The sequence below is a fragment of the Tauraco erythrolophus genome, chromosome 2 (genome assembly GCF_009769465.1).
Source record: "Tauraco erythrolophus isolate bTauEry1 chromosome 2, bTauEry1.pri, whole genome shotgun sequence".
Classification (NCBI taxonomy): Eukaryota; Metazoa; Chordata; class Aves; order Musophagiformes; family Musophagidae; genus Tauraco; species Tauraco erythrolophus.
In genome coordinates this window covers 119,536,960-119,559,235 of record NC_141466.1, presented here as the reverse complement: position 1 = coordinate 119,559,235, position 22,276 = coordinate 119,536,960, and the positions used below count along the sequence as shown (strand labels likewise).

The following is a 22,276-nucleotide window of genomic DNA, read 5'->3' as shown; positions in this document are numbered from 1 at the left end:
GGAAGGTTTGTTTGTCTCCCCCACCTCTTAATTTTAGCCTGCTACTTGTTTTTTTGATGGTTGCTTGTGTCTTCTTACCTTGCTCTCTTTGATGTTCATATTTTAGTTACAGCTGTAGCCAGTTCATCCTTCCACACCAAAAGAATAAGGTCTTCCCAGCACAGTGGACCAGTTTGTACAACTCTCTAGTGCCTTAGTAAAGCAGTTTTGTAAGAAAATAAAAATTAAAAGGTTTCGTATTCTGTTTTTTCTTTTTTTTTTCCTTCTTTTTTTTTTTTTTATTTCAGTGAGGGTCCCATATTTCATTGACTTGAAAAGACCACAGGATCAAGGTTTGAACCACACCTGTAACTATTACCTGCAGCCAGAGGAGGATGTGACCATTGGAGTCTGGTAAGGAAGCCTGTTCTCTGCAGTATGTGCCATGCATCTATATCTTTCTTTTTGTTCTCAGTGTTGCCTATCCAGTATTTTTGCTGTGCATGTGACAACCATTGCTTGCTCTGATTTGTGGATGTTTGTGTTTTCCTCTGCCAAGTGTCCGACTTCATGTTTAAAAGTATGCAAATCTCTGTAGCTCATCTGAACTCAGATCAGTAATGCATGAAACATAATTGGACAACCTGTGCATTCAGAGAAACCTCATAATTTGAAATTGTAAAGGTTACAGGTCTGCATTGCTACGATCATGCCTCCATAACAAACAAGACCCAAGGAGTTAGAAGTTTTGTCATTCAACTGCTGTTTGTATTTTGTTTTCCAAAATAGGTGTGGGGGAAGATAGGAAAACAGGATCAAAGTGTTCAGAGTAGGAGGAAGAATATTATGTGTATGAAACGTATGTAAGGTTTGGAGAGTGGGTGAGAAAGGAACATGCAGTTTTATGCTCTTAACAAAGCAAGTGACAATGTCAGAGCTCACTTGTCATTCCTTCCTCATGAAGAAGATTTTCTGGTCCCAAGCAAGGGCAATCCATTTTAGTTCCTTGATCAGCACAGATGACTGGTTCTCTGTCTGAAAAGGTCTGCTTTCAGTACTTCCTGTATTATTAGACCAGCTCAAACCAGCTTCTGCATCAGTTTCTCATGATCATTTTCTGTTGTGTCTCAACATCAGGAGTTTCAAAGCCATAGAAAAGTTCTTGCTAGCTTTGAAGAAAAAGGGCCTGCAGTTTGAATACATATGCAAGAGCAGCAAACACCTGAAAAAAAGGTGTCAGGTGTGAAGGGAAATGGGCTATTCCTTAATACATCCAGTGATGTCAGATCTGTAAGCTGTGGGATTTGGAGTTTTCAGTTACGTGTGTGTAACCAGTATGTGTCCACTAAGGCAGTAGAGTTTTTCTCTTCACTTAAGGGTATGTGACCTTTTGAATGGGACAGTGATATCCTGATACATAAAGATGGTTCCTTCCCTTTAAGTGAATTTCGGTGAAAGACATGCTTAGAAGCTGGAAGTTCAGTCTTTCCAGAGTAGGCTGATAAATAATGGTTTGTGTCTTCACTTGGACAATTAAAATTCTACCTACTAAGCTGTTGATCGAGTTTCGATTGCAGTCTGGAGATTTTTGTTTCCCTTGCAAATGTACCGTGTATCTTTACTAAAACAGAACTTCCAGCATATGGTGGTAATTCAGAGTCCCTTTCATTTGTCTTGATACTTACAAGATAGGTTTTCACAAAAGTTTGGAGCCTTGCTTTCATGCCAGTGTAAGGTCTTGTGTTCGGTCTACTTCTGAAACAAAATCCTTAGCCCGCTTTGTTCATAAGCTTGCAAAAGTCTTGAGGCAGAACCGTTGGAGAAGTTGAGTCCTACAGTTACTGGGGCTTTTTTCCACCTCAAAAACTCATTGTCTACTGGCTGCATGCACGCGAGTAGACTTTTTTTGCATTGTTTTCCCCTGTGTTGGTTTGTCATCTGAACTTTACATCTAGGAGGAAGTTGAGTAGATGGAATTTGTCTTTCTTCCAAGGAGAAAGGCATGTGAGTACTCAGGTTACTTCTGACAGCTAAAAGCTGGCTCCCTTCTCAATGATTTGTGATGATTGTGGGCATGTACTTGCCTTCAGTGTTTGTCTTCTAATTATCCAATTTAAATGCCTGTCTTCTCTTTGGTCTGTTATTCCTGTCTTTCTGTTCCACCAGTGTTGAATTATTTCTAACAGGCTGCCCAGCTATATTATCTACAAAAGAACCAGCTGTGAGTTAAGAATTCCTAGCTCTTCTAGATTGTAGCTTTTCTAGATAAAATGTTATACCTTCAAGAATCTGGTGTCTGAAAACAAAATACATGATCTTCTCATCAGGCTCTGACTCCCTCATTTTCCTCAAATGGACTTACGGAGTCAGATATGCTTCTTGCTCACTGAACATTGTTTCCAAAAACAGCTGACTTTGGTGATTATTCTGAGTATCTGCTGACCCAGCTGTGAATCTTCTTTATGGTGTACAAGTATGTTAATTGAAGTAATTAAGTGCCATAAAAGCTGAGGAATTGAGATTCTTTCTCCAGAACAGCAGGAAGTTCAATAGTTGTGCTTTGGGTTTGCCTGTGAAGTCTGATGCCTTGCACAGCCCTAAATTTTGAAGGCAGTGATGATGGAGGTGAAAATGTAGAAATAACCCTAGCCAGTGCCTTTTAAATTTGGCCATTTGTCCGCTAATTGTGACAGTTTTGTGAAGAGCGTGTGTGAAGTGTAATCCTGAGTAAATGAGTTGATCAGAAAAATGCAAGGTTTGAGTGGCAGACACTGAGTAGCAACAGGACAATGTAATTTTTCCTTCTGTACAGGCACACAGTCCCTGCAGCCTTATGGAAGAATGCCCGAGGGAAGGACCAGTTGTGGTTTGAAGATGCTTTGGGTTCCAGCCATCCTGTAATCCTGTACTTGCATGGCAATGCGGGAACAAGGTGAGGCACTAACCAGTGACGACTTTGTTTCATGCTGTGGTTTCCTGGCTTGTCACAGTTTCAGCACATTGATTAAAACCAAAAGAAAATCTAAGAGTAGTTTGGTGCTTGTCCTCTCTTTCAAAAGGAAAGTATGTTTTAAGAAACAACGCCTCTCCATTTATTGAATGTCGGAATAGATTTATTGCAGTTACCAGAGATATCTGATACTGTAGTTTACCTTGTATCCTCTGCCTGCTAGAAGCCAGGAGGCTGTGTGACACTTATTAGGTCAGGTAGGGAGAAGTATTTCTTTTCAGTATAGTGGTCTCTGAATCAAGACGTGGGGTAGTATTAGTGCTTCCGTATATGTTGCACGCATTAAATAAACTTTCCAGTTCCTTTTATGAGCTTATTTTACTAGAGAACAGATTCTGAGGAAGGAAAATCAGAAGGAAAGAGGAAGGTAATGTACTGGTCTTGTTTCACTATTGCATACATCTAGGACATTTGTCTGGAACAGGAGCATCTCTAAAATTCTTAATTTTATAGTTAACCATGTATATAAGCTAAGAAGTGGGTTGAATCTCTATACTTTGTTGCTGGATGCTAAAAACCATTAGAGCAGTGTGAAACTTTCTGGATGTTTCTCAGAATCATGTTCTTACTGCCACAGCTCTTCATGATACAGTGCTTTAGTTCAGTTAGTTATTAGAACATGGTCTTTTTCCTTACTAATAGCATCTTACAAAGAGCATCAGCCCCATTCTGAGTTTTGAGTGCCAGTACATGTTCTTTTGAAGCTCATATCTTCTCATAGATCTCTGCAAGAACAGAAACATTGTGGAAATACAAGTTCCGTGATATAAAGCAAACAAAATCTGTTTTAAGTGTGCTGATAGTGAAGGTTCTCTGGCCTTTACGTTGCAGGAACGTTGCCCTTTTATACCTGAATTCCTGTCTTAGCAGTGTTCTCTTTTGGAACACGGGCATGGTGTGGAAGATGCTTGCTGTGGGCCAGGAAATGCATGAGCAGATAGGTCTTTGGAAACTGACTTTGTCTTCTTGTGCTGATGTATTACAAGGTTTAATCAAATTGTCACATTATTTTTCGAATACTGCTTCGCTTGTTTTCTTGCCTTTATTGGGTGTAGCAAATGATACTAATGGAAGCTATTCTGCAGCTTAATAGTGGTAATTTGGGACCAGTATCTGTTATGCGTGTATTGATTTAGATTAACTTCTTGGCTCTCCTAAGTGCTACCGAGATAAAGTGCTGAGCTATGGATTGGTTACATATTTTACATTTCACTTTACTCTGTGCTTTGGAGAAGCTGGAGGTGTGTTGGCTTTGCCTTTTCAGCTTTAATATGTATTGCTGTATGTTTCTACACTGCATATTCAGTCTCTTGTCAAAAGACTGCTTTATTGATGCAGGCTGCATTAACCATAAGGTTAATTAACCACTGCCTTGGCTTTCTGGTTTGCTTGAGTGGTCTGGAGCTGAGGCAAAAATGTTATGTTTACTTATCCCCTTAGAAAAAAGAATCCTCTGTTGCACTTTGAGGAATGCATGAAAAGGCACCAATGTGGGCACGTCAAAGGTGACTTTTCAAACAAGTGTATCTTCTTCTTCAGACTAGTATGTTTCAAAATGATTTATAAGCAATGCCTCGAGTGTTTTTGGCTGCATTAGGTATTTTGTAGTACAGTTGGAGCTGGCAGCTTTTGGCTGGCAAGTGCATATGTTCTTGGAGGTCTGGAAAGTGGCATTTTGGTTTAGAGGCTGCACTGACCAAACCAGTCACAGTATGAACGTTCTGGAGTTTTTGTATGAGTGCAGGAGTAAATCTACTCATACATCAATACTAAAGTTTGAGTGTGGATTAGCCATATCATTTTGTTGATAATAATTTTGAAGCATGTGGTGGCACATTCACTCTCTGTTTTATTGTCTAGATTTCAATTTATGAAAAAAGAATTAAAGCAGATTCTTCCCCTGGACTTATTTACAGTGTTAAATTCTGATTTTCTCTGCTCAGTCTTTTGCACGTGTCTTTCTGTCCCTGTACTTGGAGCCAGGTGAGAAAATCCAAGGGCCAGCTGCTTGGGTTAACGTGGTGAGTTCTGCTGAGAGCATCACACCTTGGAGAACAGGGATTACTGGCTGGGGCAGCACTGGTGGCAGAAGTGCAGGGTCTGTAAAGCCAACAGGGACAGGCTGTTTTGGATGTATTATAGGCTTTAGAAAAGGCAGATAGGAGGGTGGGTTGAAAAGTTCGTCTTTACCTGCTGTGAGAAGAGATTTATAAGGAGAAGTTGATTTTAAAACTGTCCTGCAAAGCCTTGCTGTCTTGTTGAAGCATGTGACAAAGCAGTTACGGTGTTTCTTATGTTCGGCATGTTTGTGTTAAACTGGAAGCCTGAGGAAATCGGGAAAGTCTGTTTCTGGAAGCTTGAATGTTCACATGTGGTTTTGTTTGTTTGTTTTCCCCTCTTGTCTTCATGAATCGCTTCTGCCAGAGGAGGGGATCACCGTGTGGAGCTTTACAAGGTAAGTGGCTGCACATGTTGTCCAAGCAATTGCATTAACACATCAGATGTGCACAGACTTGAGAAGACTGCTCATTAGCGCCTACTACCAACAGGCAGATAGTTTAGGGCTTTTAGTCTCCTCTAAATACGAAATGTGTATGGGAAAAGGGATCTGTAAGCCATGAGCACACTTCCCCATATTAAAAGATATTTAAAGTTATTTTATTTGCTGTTGTTAACTGTCAGCTCCAACTGAGCTAACCAGATTCTTCGCCAGGAATACTTTCACAACACAGTTCATGGGAAAAATTAAAAGCTTTATTTAATCATAGCCATAATTTGATTATACTAGTGTACTAATTTAAGATACCGTATAAGGTATCATATATTACCAATAGCTGTATATTTACCATTACAGAATAGAACATTTTCACTTGCAAGGGACCTACAGTGATCATCTAGTCCAACTGCGAGACCACTTCAGGGCTGACCAAAAGTTAAAACATGTTATTAAGGACATTGTCCAAATGCACTGACAGGCTTGGGGCATGGCCCACTTCTATAGGAAGCCTATTCCAGAGTTTGACCACCCTCTCGGTAAAGAAATGCTTCCTAATGTCCAGTCTGAACCTCCCCTGGCACAGCTTTGAACCATTCCCATGTGTCCTATCACTGGGTACCAGAGGTCAGCACCTCCCTCTCCACTTCCCCTCCTCAGGAAGCTGTAGAGAGCAATGAGATTCCCCCTCAGCCTCCTTTTCTCTGAACTAGACAAACCCAAAGTCCTTAGCTGCCCTTCATAGGACATTCCTTCCAGGCCTTTCACCAGCTTTGTTCCCCTCCTCTGGACACATTCAAGGACCTTCATATCCTTCTTAAATTGTGGGGCCAGGAACTGCACACAGTATTCAAGGTGAGGCCACACCAACACTAAATATAGTGGGATAACAGTCTCTTTTGACCAGCTGTTTACGCTGTGTTTGAAGCACCCCAGGATGCGGTTTGCCCCCTTGGCTGCCAGGGCACACTGCTGACTCATACTGAGCCTGCTGTCAATCAGCACCCCCAGATCCCTTTCTACTGGGCTGCTCTCCAGCCACTCCTCTCCCAACTTATACTTGTGCCTGGCATTACTCTGTCCTAGGTGCAGAATCCAGCATTTGTTCGTGATAAATTTCATCCCATTGATGATCGCTGAATGCTCTGATCTCTCTGCAAGGCGTTTTGTCTCTCAAGAGAGTCAACAGCACCTCCCAGTTTGGCATCATCAGCAAACTTGCTCATGGCACATTCAACTCCTGCATCCAGATCATTGATAAATATATTGAATAGAACTGGCCCTAGAATTGAGCCCTGAGGAACACTGCTGGTGACTGGTTGCTAGCCAGATATAGCCCTATTAACTCCAACCCTTTGAGCTCTCCCCTTCACCTAGTTCTTCACCCAGCACACTGTGTATCTGCTCATCTCACAGTTGGACATCTTGTCCAGAAGGATGCTGTGAGGGACAGGATCAAAAGCCTCACTGAAATCCAGAGAAACTACATCCGTGGCCTTCCCTTCATCCACCAGGTGGGTGACCTTATGGAAGAAGGATATCAAATCAGTTATGATATTCCCTTCTTGAACCCGTGTTGACTGTGCCTGATGATGGCATTGTTCTTTAAATGCTTTTCAGTAGTACCCAGTATAATCTTCTTCATAATTTTTCCAGGAACTGAGGTTAGACAGAGATCTGTAGTTCTCTGGGTCTTTCCTCATGCCCTTCTTGTAAATTAGAATAACATTGGCTAGTGTCCAGTCATCAGGGACCTCCCAAGATGACTGAATGGAGTCCTGCCATAACATCTGCTGTCTCCTCATCCTAATGGGATGAGTCCCATCTGGCCTCATGGGCTTGTGAATATTCAGCTAGTAGAGTTGATCCTTTACAATTTCAGTGTCCACAAATGGAAAGTCACTGTTCCCACACTTACGGTCCTCTGACTTAGGGGACCAGGCAGCCCAAGATCTATCAGTATTATTAAAGGCTGAGGCGAAAAAAGCATCGAATGCCTCCACTTTTTCTTCATCCCTGTTAGATGACCCTCTTCAACAAGTTTCAATCCAGTGTTTTCTTTAGACCTCCTCTCGCTATTAACGTGCTTAAAGCCCTTGTTGGTAACTGAAACAACACCAGCCAGTTTCAACTCTAATTGAGCTTTGGCCTTTTGCATCTTCTCCCTGCATGTACAAACCACAGCTCTGTATTCTTCCTCTGAACCCTGACCTTGCTTCCAGAGATCAATAATTTTCTTTTTCCTCTTGAGCTCCACGAGACGTTCCCTGTTCAGCCAAGCTGGTCTTCTGCTCTGCTTACTTGACTTAGAACACAATGAGACTGCCTGCTCCTGTGCTTCTAAAAGGTGGTTCTTCAAGACTGACCAGCACTTGTGGGCTCCTAAGCCCTCAAAAGCAGATACCCAGGGTACTCTACTAAATAGTTCCCAAGTAGCATAAAGTTTGCTCTCCTGAAGTCCAGGGTAGCAACTCTGCTGTCCTTTGTTCTCATTACATTGAAAATTTTAAACTCAACCATTTCATGATCACTGTGGTCAAGACAGCCACCTACCATCACACGTGCCACGAGTCCTTCTCTATTCACAAATAGCAAGTCTGAGGAGGCATCTTTCCTAGTTGGCTCACTGAGTACTTGTGACAAGATGTTGTCTTCTACAAACTTCGAGAATTTCCAAGACCTGCTCATCACAGCAGTGCGATATTCCCAGTTGATGTCTGGGAAGTTGAAATATCCCATAAGGACAAGGGTACCAATCCAGAAAGTTCTCCTAATTGCCTATAGAATAACTCATCAGTGCTTACATCCTAGTTGGGTGATTGGTAGTAGGCACTCACTACAACATCTCCTTTGTTTTTCCATATCCCTAATCCTCACTCAGAGGCTCTCAACCACATCATCACTAACTGTAAGGGCTGTGCAATCAAACCTCTCCCTTTTATATAGTGCAACACCTCCACCTCACCTGCCCTGCTTATCCCTCCTGAACAGCCTGTAGCCCTCCATCCCAGCACTCCCATCATGGGATTCATTCCACCAAGTCTTGCTAATACCAATGATATCATAGTTCTGGGAGCTGACCAATGCTTCCAGTTCATCCTGTTTGTTTCTCATCATGTGTGTGCTGGTGTATTTCAGATATGCTCCTGAGCCCCCTGTGGTCCCAGGAGCAGTGTAAATGTTCCCATTAGCATTGCTACCCTCAAGTGATGCCATGCCAACTCTTGGCTTACCTACTGCAATCCTGTTGGTATCCCATTCCCCCATCAATTCTAGTTTAAAGTGCTCTCAATCAGTCCTGCCAGTTTACACCCAAAGACGTGTTTTCCCCATCAGGACAGGTGGATCACATCAGGCCCCATCATACCTTTTGTCTTGAAAACTCTTCCATGGTTTAAAAGCCCAAAGTTTTGGCAGAGGCACCAGTCCTGGAGCCAGGTATTGATATCCTGGGCTGCCTGTTTCCTCCAAAGTCTCCCCCTGTTACTAGGAGGACTGAGGAAAATGCTACCTGTGTTCCTGAATTATTTAGCATTCTTAAATCTCTTTTGATCGACCTCAGACTTTTTGTTATGACATCATTAGTGAAGGAGCAGGAACGGATAGTAGTCTGAAGGTTGTACTAAGCTCTTCACTCTTGTGGTGATACCCCTAATTCAGAACCTAAGGAGACAGCAAACTTCGCTGAAAAGTAGGTCCAGTCTGCAAATGGGTGCTCCTGTTCTGCACAGGAGGGCATCACCAACAACCGTAACTTGCCATTGTTTCTTCTCAGCGCTGGTCTTAATGCAGATTTTGTTGCAAGGGTGCCATATGTGAAGCCACACATCACCAACTGCTGGGAAAATATACATGGATTGAGGCCGGCTCATATTCCTTGTTCTCTTCAAACTTTTGAAGGTGATGTTTGGTCTTTTAAATGCCAAAATGTTGAGCCGAGCCAGTATGAACCTCCCTGTTGGTCCGTTAGTTGGCTGGAGTGACAAAGCTGGTACTTGCCTATGCACAGAACAATTTGTTGGAATAAAACATTTTCAGTGTTGCCAGTAAAGGGGTTACTTTTTCACTTGTCAGGCAGGTGGGTTCAGCCTGCGTTCCCCCTTTCCCATGACACAGGGCATTTGTGTTAGTGGTGCCACCTCAGGTGCTGAAAGCTTTGTATGAGAACCAATGAATTTCCTATATGTAGCACCATGATGTGTTACCTGAGAACAGGCAACTTCAGCTGCTTCGGGACTTTTATTTGATTAAACTCTCTGTTGGCTGAAATCCTCACACACAGTTTCAGGGTCTCATATCACATGTTTCTAAAAGAGCCATAATTATTTTTGCTGGCTCATTTCGGAGGGGTCTGTGTTTTCCCTATGGATTTAGCTATCATTCCCTTCTTTTTGTAATTTGTATCAAGAATGTTGGCACTCATAAAATTTTATTGCAATGCAACTCCTTATGCAAGATCCCTTGCCACAATTGTTTTTAATTCAGATTGCTTAGAAAATACTATTTGTCAGCCCCAAGGAGGCAGGTGATATTTCTTTTCCTTTAGGAGAAAAGGATGAGCTAAGTTGCAGAAAGTTGGTTGAGGAGACTGTCGAGTATGGTGATCTAGTTGGTCATTTTTCTGGGAACCAGCCTGTGCTGCAATGCATTTTGAACTGGCCAAGACAGGCAGAGGAGTTGTTTTGGATTTTCACTGAGCAAGAGCAGCAGTGCTTCAGAATACTCAAAGACTCTGCGTGCAGAGCTCTGTTGTGTTCACCTATGAACAACACAGTTTACCAAAAGCCAAGGTTTCCATTCCTGGGTCTGGAATTCTTTTGCTGCTGACAACATAGACAAGTTGCTTAGTCTTTTTCAGTTGGTTACTCACATGTGAACATACATGGGTTTACCAGAACCGTGCAAGAAAATCCAGGTTCGTGCTTATTCCAGCAGAAGGACAGCAATCCAGCCTGTTTCATTTTTGGTGACACTGCTGGTAGGCTGGAAACGGCAGGGGAAACCCTCTAGAAGAGGCTCAGAAGGGAAATAATGACTGTAAGAGGTGTCTGTCCTTTCTTTCTGAGTGATTGATTCATTTGAGCAGCTTTTCTCAGCAGCAGCATTGAAAACTGAGATGGTCACTGCTGCACAGTCTGAGCAGCAGGTGTCCGAAATCGTTCTTGCCGGAGTCGATGTGTGTTTGAAGACAGTAACCAGAAGCAGGAGCCACGAGGAAGCCAGCAGGAGGAGCAGCAGTGGAGCAGTAACCAGATACAAAACTCGCTTCAAGGGGCATGCTTTCCTCTAATCTGGGCAAGCATCCAGTTATTCTTTGCTGAAGCCTGGTTTTCAGACATCACAGTTACCAGTGTATTCAGGGTCACTGTGTCATGCACACTATTCAAATTATTCATGCTTAAATAAAGCAACTCAAAACCTTTTAAAACTGACAAGAATCCTGCTCCGTTAGCTACCTTGACTGTCAGTGACGGGCTACCACAAGCTCCTTCTGCAGTTCATATTTCTACGGTGAGGCTTTGGCAGGGAAGCTTTTAGTTGTTGATATACTGGGATAGTGGAGAGCTGATGCAGAGGGTTTTTTTTCCCTGCTACATGAGATTACCTAACTTAATAGCAGCACATGAAACAATAAGGTATTGTTACAGGGGCATAAGTAATTACTATAAATAAAACATTTGGCATTGTTATGCCAAACATCCTGTTAAGGGTCAAAGGAAATGCCTGTTATCTGCAAAGCCGATCAAAATCCTACCAGCTTCATCTGAGACTTTTTCTGAATTGATTCTAAGGGGAAAACCAAGAAAGAAAAATACCTTTTAAAATAGACTAAAACAGAAGAGGCTGTTAACGCCGGGCATGGGATTGTGAGATGCTTCCAGAGTTGTGGGCTTCAGGCAGGGGTGTTACAGCTCATCATCAGCTACGTCCTTTACCAGAAGGAGCTGGATGTTACTGGTGGAGGTTCTTCCTTCTCTTTTATATCCACTGTGGTAGGCTGCACTTTGGCCTTGCTCTGCACGTCTGCTTTCCTCTTGGGAAGTGGGTGTTTGGGTGCTGCAGCTGCCCAATGCCAGGGTAGGAAGGAAAGTCCACGGATAGCAGAGCCATGCTCTAAAGCAGAGGATGCTATTAGTGTAGGGCCCTGCATTGTGAAGGTTGAGGTGGGCACCTTACAGCTGTGGCAGCTGCAGCGGAGGTAGTGACAGTTTCTGCTGCTTTTCCTGCTTGTTCTCATTCCTCCTCAGCCTCATCGCTGCTTTTCCCCGGAGGAGAAAGGCACCTCTGAAATGTAAGAGCAGGGAAGTGCCCATGGTTGGGGCTTGGCAGGTCCTTGGAGGAATTAGCCCCTGCAAGTGGTTTACCTGCATCTTGGCTTTGAGTTGAATGAGTTTGGTGCAGGAGTGGGAGGCTCCATCGATGTCTTCCTTTGGTAAAGGCATGAGATGACCTTCATCATCTTTATCCCAGCAATTTGTTCTTGCTCTCTGCTAGGGAGAGGAGAACTGAGCACATCAGCTTGTGCCATGCTGGGCTGTGAGGAGGCAGGTCTTGGTGGCCAGGGGTCCTGCCTAGGTTTAGGTGAGCATGGAGATTGCTGCTTCCTGTACCTGGGGGTGTCTTGAGGGCATCCTCATTGCTTGTTGCTGTGAGAGGGCTGGTGCATTTGCCAGGTGACCAGGACAGGAGCCAGATAGATTGAATGTTGCAGCGTCTCCTGCTCTCTACCAGATGCATTTGCTTTTTGTAGCCTTGCAGCTCCTGGCTCCCAGTGGTAAGAGGAGGATTTGGCTGGGGGTGCATCATGCCATTCCTGTCCCTCTTCAGGAGACTCCACACTCTTTGCAGGCATGGTCACTCTCTCTCCTGCTTTTGGCTGTGCTGAGTGGCAGGATTTGGGAGCAGGGCTGTGCTGAGGGTTCAGACTCAGATTGAGGTTAAGGAAAGCTGGAGGCCACTCTGGTGGTCCTCAACAGGTATGAGGTGCAGGTGGTGGCTGGTGCAGCTCAGACTGATGGTCTGAGGAGGTAGACGCAGGGGGAGGACCAGGGGCTGAAGGGCTGTTTGCAGGAAGGGAAACGGGGGGGAGAGGGTGAATATTTGGGTAGAAGAAGGCAGAGCTGCCATGGGAACAGTGACCTGGGTGCACAGCAATGCTCTCCTGCTGCAGGGGCTGAGTGCCTAGAGTGAGGTGGGTACCAGCCCTGACAGCATAGGTGCAAAGTGTACATGAGTATAAACATAAAAGAAATCTAGGATGGAGATCAAAAATAAAAAATGTTTGGATTGAGAACATTATCAGTTAATTATTTATCAGTACTTAAGCAGCTAGAAGTTAAAGGAATAGTTGAGTAATAAAGTCTCTAGTGGAACTGTGAGACAGTTGGCTTTGAAAATGGAACATTAGTCCTGTGTGCATAATTGCGATGTATGCGTTAAACTCAGCATATTTTTTAAGAAGAAGTAGAGCATGGCAAAAATCTGTTTTTAAATGTAAAAATGGCACTCCAGCCAGTAAGTCAGCTCTTCATCAGAGGCCCAACTTAAATGCCTCTATGTAAACGTGCGCAGCATGGGGAATAAACAAGAGGAGTCGGACATGTGTGCACACCTGCAGGGCTGTGATCTTATTGGCATCACAGAGACATGATGGGATGGCTCCTATGACTGGAATGTTGGAATGGAAGGATACAGGCTCTTTAGGAAGGACAGGCAGGGGGGACAAGGAGGAGGTGTTGCCCTCTATGTCAGTGACCAGCTGGAGTGCATGGAGCTCTGCATCAATTATGATGTTTCCAGAAACTTATATATTTGTGTATATATATATATATATATGATACATTTTATTACATATACTTGTGACAGAATACAGATTCGAAGATAGCCGGTGATAGGGACTGCCTGCGAAAACAGATTTGATTTTAGAACAATATAAAACCAGAACTGATCAGTGATAATACTAACTAGCTAGCAAGATGTTAGTAAGTAAATGTGCATAACACAGCTCTTACCCAGTAGGTGTCCCTAGTGGGGAAAGAAGAGAGGTCCAGCCTGTTGACTGATCCCAGACATTCCGATGGAGGTCTTCTCCCTAACATCCCCCTTCTCTTTAGCCATTTTATACTATTTCTTTGCTTTCAGGTGGAGCTTGAGTGACTTTAGTCATCGCAGCCTGGAGGCGGGTAGCTTTTGAGGTGGAGGTGTATTTTAGTATTATATTGACATTATAATGAGCAAAGTTCAGCTTCAGAACATGATTTCACCATCACTGCTGAGGCAGCAGTTGTGATCCATCTTCCTTGATGGTAACTATGTGGTTATCTTCGTCGGACATACTTTATCCATGATAACAGGGATGAGCCACGGTACCTCCGTACCTCTCTGTTCCCCACATCACAGATATTGCACATTCTGTTCAACTAGATGCAGGCCTTGTCCATTCCAAGTGTGTTCTGTTCCTGGGAGCAGCAACTGTGTCTTATCTCAAGGCTGCTCTGATATTGCAGCTTATGTGAAGATATAAGCTGAACTTTGGGGGACAATGTTCTCCCATTCCTTCCCAATTTCTGTTATTTTTCCACAGTAGAGAACCACGGAATAAAGCCCTGGAGGAAAGAGGGGCCCAAGAATTTGGTTAATATTCAAGGATCACCTCCTCCAAGCTCAGGAGTGGTGCATTCCAGTAAAAAGGAATTCGGGCGGAGGCCTGAACAAGGTGCTACTGAACAAACTCTAACACAAAAAGGAAGCCTGCAGAAGGTGGAAGCAGGGACAGGTAGCCTGGGAGGAATACAGAGAAATTTTCCGAGCAGCCAGGGATCAGGTTAGGAAAGCTAAAGCCCTGGTAGAATTAAATCTGGCCAGAGACATCAAGGGCAACAAGAAAAGCTTCTATAGATACATCAGTCATGAAAGGACGACTAGGGAACATGTGGGCCCTCTCTGGAAGGAAACGGGAGACCTAGTTACTGGGGATATGGAGAAGGCTGAGGTTCTCAATTACTTTTTTGCCTCAGTCTTCCCTGGCAAGTGCTCCAGCTGCACCACCCACTTAGTATAATGTAATAGTAAGATTGCTTTTTTTAATCATGTATCATACATAGACTATGAAAGCAACAACATTTTAATCTTTTTGTGGTTGATTTTTATCTACCACAAAGCTGTTAGGTTCATACCAAGCAATGGTAGCTTGGAAAACTGGCATCGTTTTTACCAAGGCACTTTTTCCAAGCAAGTGGATCTAACATTGGGTATTTTTACTTGCTTTTAACAGATTTTGTTAGGGTTACAGTTGGCTGAAACACAAATCTTCATGATAGAGTAATTGCACATTTTGGACGTATACATTTAAGCCTTCCAAAACCCGAAATGGGCTCTTATATGTTATGCTAATAACGTTTATGTCAATTAGAATAATATAAATGAAGCAGTAGTACTGTATCACTGGAAAACCTCAGTGTTTGTAGGGGAAACAGTCATAGGATATTTGTGGATCTTAAGAGCAAAGCTGTTAAAGGGAGTATCAACATCTAAACCTGATACAAGGTCCAGGAAACAAATGGAGTAAAGCCAGCAGGTGGAGAAGATTAGTGTTTGAAAAGCTCTGTGCCTACTACACCAAAAAACTGCAAGTTGTCACTTCACCATGTCAGGCTGATAATGTTGTAAATTAGATCCCTACACCTTGGCCTGAGGCAAGAGCATGGCTGCTGTGCAAGTCTCTGTGATGGGTTTCTGCATGTTTCTCTCCCCTCCAGGTTCTCAGCTCCCTTGGGTACCACGTGGTCACATTTGATTATCGAGGTATGTGGGCTTCTTTCATTATGAAACACTTTTAGATGTCTCTTTGTGTAGAAGCAGCAAAGAAATTGTGCTTCTTTTTGGATCTCAGGGGAGCTGTTGTTTTATAAATGCTTTCTGCCAGCTAATTAGATGTGGCTATTGCTTCTTTTTTCCTCATGGGTATCCAAAGAACTTCCAAGACATTTCTTTCCAGTGTCTTCTTGTGTAGCACTGCTTCCTGATGTCCAGCTCGGTGGACTCTGGCTCCTATCTGCCCTCATGCACAGGGCTTGTTGATTTGGGAGCTAGGGAGCAGAGGCTGACCCAGGCACATATGCTGTCATAGCATCCAGTTCAGGTGTCCTCAAGGTGCACATCTGGAAACTAGTGAGCCTGCCTATTTGTAGTCTTGGATATGATCTAATTGACTTTCCTGAGGACACAGAGAGAACTGAACTTGCACTTCTTTTTAAAAGCTGATAGGTGAGATAAGACATTGATTTGCTAACAATTGATAACATCCTCAGCAGAAGCCATGACTATTTTGCAACTCTGTGCCACCAGCAGTCAGGCATCTGCTGCTCTTTTTTTTTTCCTTCTCAGTATTTAAGCCATGGCTATAATGTAATGCCACTGGAGATACAGGAAAGAAATTAATCCGTTGCATTTTTATCAGAAAGACATCTGGGAGAGGTTCATTTGTAGGAGCTTGCCCTGTTTTTCAGTCCTGATGGCAGCTGCTTCTCTGACTGCATATTAGGTATCAGAAGGGATGTGGGATGCTTGCTGCAGCAAGCAATAGTTGCAATAGTGATAGAGCCAAAACAATCAGTAGGGTGGAAAATTGCTTGAGGCTGTTGATCAAACAGCATGGACAAACTGATGTTGCAACAGCTTTGTGAAACGTGCTTGGTTTTTGACCCTAGGCATCTAATTCTTACGCTGTTAGAGACTCCACTTACAGCTTGGTTACATGCACGCAAGAGCAGCTAAGATTTGGGAACAGGGCTGTTGCAGGTGGGTAGGTGCGAGAACACAGCATGGCAGTGTTTGAGATCCAGCTCCTTTTGTTGGGGACTAAGTTCACAAACTCCTTGGCAGCCAGCAGTTACCTTGCTTAAATGACTGGATGGATCAGGGCTTTCAGCCCCAAATTGTAGGGATGCACAGGGAAATAAACAGAAATTGTCCATGTCTCAGGTCCCTTTGCACTTGCAGATGGGCTGCATGGAAAGAGCTGGCTGGGTTTGCTGACTGGTTTGTGCAATTCTCAGAGGGTCTATTTGTGTTTCAGGCTGGGGTGATTCAATAGGCAGCCCATCAGAGAGGGGGATGACCTACGATGCCCTTCATGTCTTCGACTGGATAAAAGCAAGAAGCGGAGACAACCCGGTCTATATATGGGGACACTCTCTGGGCACAGGGTAAGCATCTAATATCAGTAGGACTTTAGCTTCTGCAAAATGCTAAACACTGACCTTGGATGAAGGTGCTGTTTGCCATAATCTCCAGGCTGGCTTGGCTTGGAGTCTGTGGCATAATTGCTGCAGAGTATCTTCCCCTTCACACTCTACAGAGCGAGAAGGGCTTCAGTGAATGACTATGCAGGAATCGATCTTGAACCTTCATTGCCCAGAGGGTTACATTGGAAGAAAGACACTTGGAATAATATAATGCGTATTGACCAAGGGAAGAGAAAGTGGGACTGCACTGATCTCTCTCTGTGGTGAACCTATTTATGTCCTTCAGAGCAGAACATCAGGCTTCTCTGGTACTCTGAAAGAGTATCTCAGACCAGCCGCACATGCTCATGACTTGCCCTTACAAACCATTTTCTCCTGTCCTGGCAAACACGCCATGTGTAATCAGTGCTCATGCAGATGCCTGCATGACTACACTGCTGTCCATCACAGGTCATGCCTGGCACAGGGAAGTTCAAAGTATCAAGTGCCTTTGCCTGCATGTTTTTAATTTTCCTTTCCTGCTTCCTGCCTTTCTGTTCTGTCTGAGGTGGGTCGTGTTCAGCAGGCAGCATGTGCTCTTACCCCCTTAATTTGCAGAGGAGCAGAAGGCAAACACAAGAGTTATCTTTTAATTGAGCAGTGTGCAGATTATACTATTTGGGACCACAACAGCTTGCCTTGCTTTCCAACAAATGTGTTGCTGGGACAGGGAGGTATTTCAGGATAGTGCCTTTTCATTGCTATCATACTAAACATCCTGCTTTGAGTGAATGCAAAGGCTTTTCCTTGGATTCTTCCTCTAAATTTTTGCCACGTTTTCATGATCCTTTTCGGGGTCAGAGCATGCTTATGACATTTCCCAGTGTACCGCAATCTGAGTGGTCTGGGACTCTGGTCCCCAGCTGAGTTCCCTGGTGACCATAGCCAGCCTGAAGTTTTAGGTTTTTGAAGTATACTGTACTTGAAGGATTCAGCAACTTTGGAAATATCCATATCCCATTAGGGAGATGCATGGAGGAGACCTTGCTGCTTTCTGACCCAGCTATGGAAACTCCTTGCAGTGTGACCCTGGGACTCTGTACTCCAGCTGCCTGGAACACTGCACCTCTCTGCCCATATGCCTGGATTCCCCTCTTTCTTGCTCAGCCCTTGTGGAATGGGGGTAGGAGGCTGTGTCACACAGCTGCAGATATGCTGGGAGCCTGAGAGCCACCTTAAAGGAGGTCCTTCCAAGTGGCTATACAGTGTGCTGCTTCCTTGGACTTGACTTACCTAATGCAGGTGCCTGATGCCATTTGAGACAGTTGGATATGGGACACCTGTGGTAACCCAAGTCATTGTGGGCTGGCTGCCCAGATCTCAAACGGTGTGCAAGGCCAACATTACAGCAGTTGAGTTGTACCTCTGCCACCTACTACCACTAGAACCTGGTGCTTTGCAGAGAGCTTGCACCAGATTAAACATTTGTTGTTCTTCTTTCCAGGGTTGCAACAAATCTCGTAAGGCGTCTTTGTGAGAGAGGTAAGTCTGGCAGGTGGATGCTCTTTCCACCCAGCCCACATTCTTCTCACGTCCCAGATTTACCCATGTGTTCACGGTCGTGACAAGGCTGACCTTGGTGCACCATGGTGACAGATGGTCTCATAAGGCAGCCCCTGACCCTGGGGGCTATCTGCACCCCTGCATTTCAGCACAGTGCCTTTGGCTTTTCAGAAACGCCCCCGGATGCTCTGATACTGGAATCTCCATTCACCAACATACGAGAGGAGGCACGGAGTCACCCCTTTTCTGTGGCAAGTACACAGTGGCACGTAATTATACGCTTAGAAACTAACCTTCAGAAGTGATGCAGCTGAGCTAACTGCATAACTTGTGGGGCAGCGGTGATATTTATAAGTGTTGGGGTAAAGAGCTGCACTGAAGGCAGCTCCTGGGAGCACCGGTACAATAAGCATGAGCCATGTGCAGAACCTGTTTAAAAAAAAAAAAAAACAGAAACTGGGATCAGAAAGGGCAGTAAATGTAGGGAAGGGAAGACAGGCTCTGCTCTCACTGCAGGGAGTGCAGCCAACAGCCAAGAGATGTTACTGGGATGGCAATGGCCTGCCCCTTTACTGCTGTTTGTATAACTGTCCTGCTGGTGCCTGCCACTAATGCAAATTTTTCCTCTCAGATATACAGATACTTCCCTGGGTTTGACTGGTTCTTCCTTGACCCCATCACGACAAGTGGAATTAAATTTGCAAATGATGAGAAGTGAGTTCCCTCTTTGCTAGGGTTTCAGCTGTGGCTGCAGTGATCCATGGCAAGCATCAAGGATGATAGACATCAGCCTGCACTCTCTGCTCTTTTTTTTTTTTTTTTTCATTGAAGCGTTATACTTGCTGGAAGGATTTCAGTTACTCTCACAGCCCTGAGTGCAACACAGCTTTGCACTGTGGGGCTCTTTCTTTTTTAATGGTGAGCACAGAGAGTACTCAGGGATATGCGAATTCGGTCCATGTTTTTCAAGTGTGTTACATGTTAAACAGTAGCACTGGGACACTGAAGGTCTGAGAAGATTTCTCTGCCGTGCGTTTGCATAAGCCACGCTGCTTAATGTAATAACATTGTCTGTTTTCACTGACCCTTTCATCCAAGAGCCTGAGTATTTGTGAGTTTGGTTTCCAGTACTGAAACTAAACCAGACCTCGGAGGATGATGCTTTGCAGTGGGCTCAGCCACTTTTCTCTGGTCTAGTGCCTTTCACTAGTAAGTTTTCTATAGATCAAATGAATGGTGCCCAGAGAATAGTGTTTTCAAGATCTGAACTGCAGTTAATGACTTACAGGACATGTTTGTCATTGCAGTTTCCTTGAAAATCCAAGGGTGTTGGTGTTAGAGTGTGATGGGATTGCTCTGAACCTTTGTGACATTGTAGTTTCTTTTACAGTCTGAAATACATTTCCTGCTCCCTGCTCATCCTTCATGCTGAGGATGACCCGGTGGTACCATTTCATCTAGGAAAAAAGGTATGTATGTGGCTCTGCAAACTGATCTGGTGGGAGGAACTGGTGTGGATAGAATGACATCCCAGCCAGGCAAAAAGTCAGCAACAGGAAGATGTAGAAATGCATAGCCTGAAGGGGCTACAAATTCTGTGGTGTTGGGGGTAGCAAATCAATGGTGAAATGGAGCTAGAGCTAGCAAAGCTGGTCAAGCCAGGGCCCATAACCCACCTCTGAGAGGAGTGCTGGCTTGGCAGGGGTGACTCGTTTGGAGTGACACATGTCCCTGACCTGCGTCCCCTTGGTCTCAGCTGTACAGCATTGCTGCAACATCACGGAGTTTCCGAGACTACAAGGTGCAGTTTGTTCCCTTCCACACAGACCTTGGCTATCGGCACAAGTACATCTACAGGAGTCCAGAGCTACCTCGAATACTGCGGTAACAGCCTAGCTAACTGGGGTCTCCTCTGGCTTAGGGGTGGGGGCTGATGCCTGGGGCTTTGGGGCACATTGTGAGACGTGCCCAGGAGCAAGAGAGATGTGTAACAGGTGCCTGTATTGGGCAGCTCTTCTGAAAATCTGTTTGGTCTCCAGAGTGGGTGAGATACTGGGGCTGGTTTAGCACAAAGTCAGAGCTCTTCACCTCCCTGCAAAGCAGGTTTTGGAAAGGTGAGCCACAGAAAGCCGGGAGCACTTTTCTCTGGCTTATCTCTGCTGTGAGCTGGATGCTCTGGAGGAGGAGTTTGCAGAGCAGCTACTTCTGCTTGCCCTTTCTGGTGGGAGCCACTGATGGGTGAGAGCAAAGCTCAGTGCTGTTCCCTGTAGCTGCAAGCACTTGAGCCCTAGTATTTCCCAGGAGAACGGGAAGACCTGCAGGCTGCAGCGTGCATCAGAGTGTCAGAGAGCTGAGGGTCACTGCTGTGTCTTTTCCTTTTGCAGGGAATTCCTGGGAAAATCTGAACATGAACATCAACACTGAAGACTGGCTGTTTGGCAGCACAGAGATTTTCCTTTCTTTCCTTCCTTTCTCTCTTTTTCCTCCCTGCTCCCTCTGGGTCAGTCTGCCATTCTTCCATCCCTGGCACTAGAGGAGGTCAGGGATTTCCACTCCGGTCCTGTTGTGTACCCTTGGCAACTCCAGCTCCTGGCATCAGCATCTGTGATGGTAGAAGAAAGAAGTTGTTGTCTTCTTTTTTGACATGGATGGAGGCATGAAAACAGAACAGGAGCCGGTATCAAACCATGAAAAATGTAAGCACAACAGAGCCTGGCCAATCCAGCGTGGTACTGCTGAGGACAGACATTCCTAGGACACGTTGTGTCATGACCAAGAGTGTTTCTTTCACTTTTAATCACTGCTGCTGTTTTTGGCTCACGTAGAGACTCATTTATAGGCGAATGGCTTTTGCTGTGTCTCCATACCACAGGTGTCTCGCTTGAGTTTGAGGTGTTCTCTTTCCAGGAAATACATGTTTTGCCTTCCCTTTTTGCTAAGTGGCTGTAATTACAAATACACGGAAGATCCAGGTGGTGAGAGGTGTTTTTATTTAGCTCTTCAGTCACAATGTGTTGCAAGTGTTGGGCTAATTGCACACATTTGGAAATAAAATGAAAGATTTTTTTTTTGTTCTTCCTTTTCAAACATTTATTTAATGGAAAAGGTTACTGCCCTTTTATCTTTTCTGTACCCTTTTCCTTCTGAGCATAATTTCTGTTCCCATCCCTGCTATCCTCTGTGGAGCTCCTCCCTTTCTTCACATGCACTTCCTATTAGGACTGGAGTGACTTCTGTAGATAAATTGCAGACTTGGGAGTTTAAGCTGGAAAACATAACATTACTTTTTTTGCTTGATCTCCCTCTTCCATGAACAACGTGGGCCCAGGATGTGGGAATGAATGTCTTCCATTCTCCCTGTACATACCCAGACAGACAAGTGCTTCCTTTGGGTGGGAAGGGCAGGTTTTTTTCTTCACCTGCCTTTTAACTCTTTAGGTCAGGTTTTCCTGTTCCTGGTGGCTACACTGTTTTTCTGTAGTTAAAAGCAGGCAGTGGTATGCCTGTGTGCCCTGCCATCTCTGGGCATCCCAGGCACTTCCAGTAGCACTTCTCAGCTCATCTCACAGCTGTGGTTGGAGCACATTGTCCAGGAGGGGGAAGTGGGAAGAGATTCTGGGATGCCCTTGCCCTGCTTGGGGCTAGAACAGGGGCTGTTTCATGCCACCGACGAGCTACGCATTGAGCTGGAAAGGGCTGTGTGCTGACTCTGTGGTGTCTGACTGGTGACCTGGCCCTGCCTCCCCTGTCAGTCTGTGCAGACAATACCGGGTGCTGTAGGTGTAGTCACTAGTGCTCAGAGTGAATTGGGCTGAAGGGTCTGTTCAGGGTTGTACAGTGTAGTGTAAACTGCTCAGCATGCATCCAAGTTATACCTGCTGGCTCATACTAGTTGCAAAGCAGACAGTAGCTTTTTCTTGTACTGAGATTCTTCTGCCATAGCGTGGTTGTCACTGAGGTTTCTGACCCATGATACTCATAAGCTAACTGTGCCACTTTAAATTA

The 22,276-nt window shown here is 44.6% G+C and overlaps 1 protein-coding gene across 2 annotated transcripts in view; it reads left to right on the top strand.

The window, feature by feature from the left end:
• The window catches only part of ABHD12 (abhydrolase domain containing 12, lysophospholipase), a 56,342-nt gene extending 35,000 nt beyond the window's left edge, over positions 1–21,342 (top strand). For both annotated transcript variants that reach the window (XM_086631794.1, XM_086631795.1), the window contains 11 exons: positions 288–393; positions 2,792–2,911; positions 5,414–5,444; positions 15,242–15,287; positions 16,561–16,690; positions 18,213–18,250; positions 18,443–18,522; positions 18,903–18,985; positions 19,662–19,740; positions 20,028–20,155; positions 20,656–21,342. In XM_086631794.1, the coding sequence (XP_086487920.1) occupies positions 288–393; positions 2,792–2,911; positions 5,414–5,444; positions 15,242–15,287; positions 16,561–16,690; positions 18,213–18,250; positions 18,443–18,522; positions 18,903–18,985; positions 19,662–19,740; positions 20,028–20,155; positions 20,656–20,695 (881 nt within the window). In that variant the 3' untranslated portion in view covers positions 20,696–21,342. The remainder of the gene's footprint in view (positions 1–287; positions 394–2,791; positions 2,912–5,413; positions 5,445–15,241; positions 15,288–16,560; positions 16,691–18,212; positions 18,251–18,442; positions 18,523–18,902; positions 18,986–19,661; positions 19,741–20,027; positions 20,156–20,655) is intronic.
• The last annotated feature ends 934 nt before the right edge of the window (positions 21,343–22,276 follow it).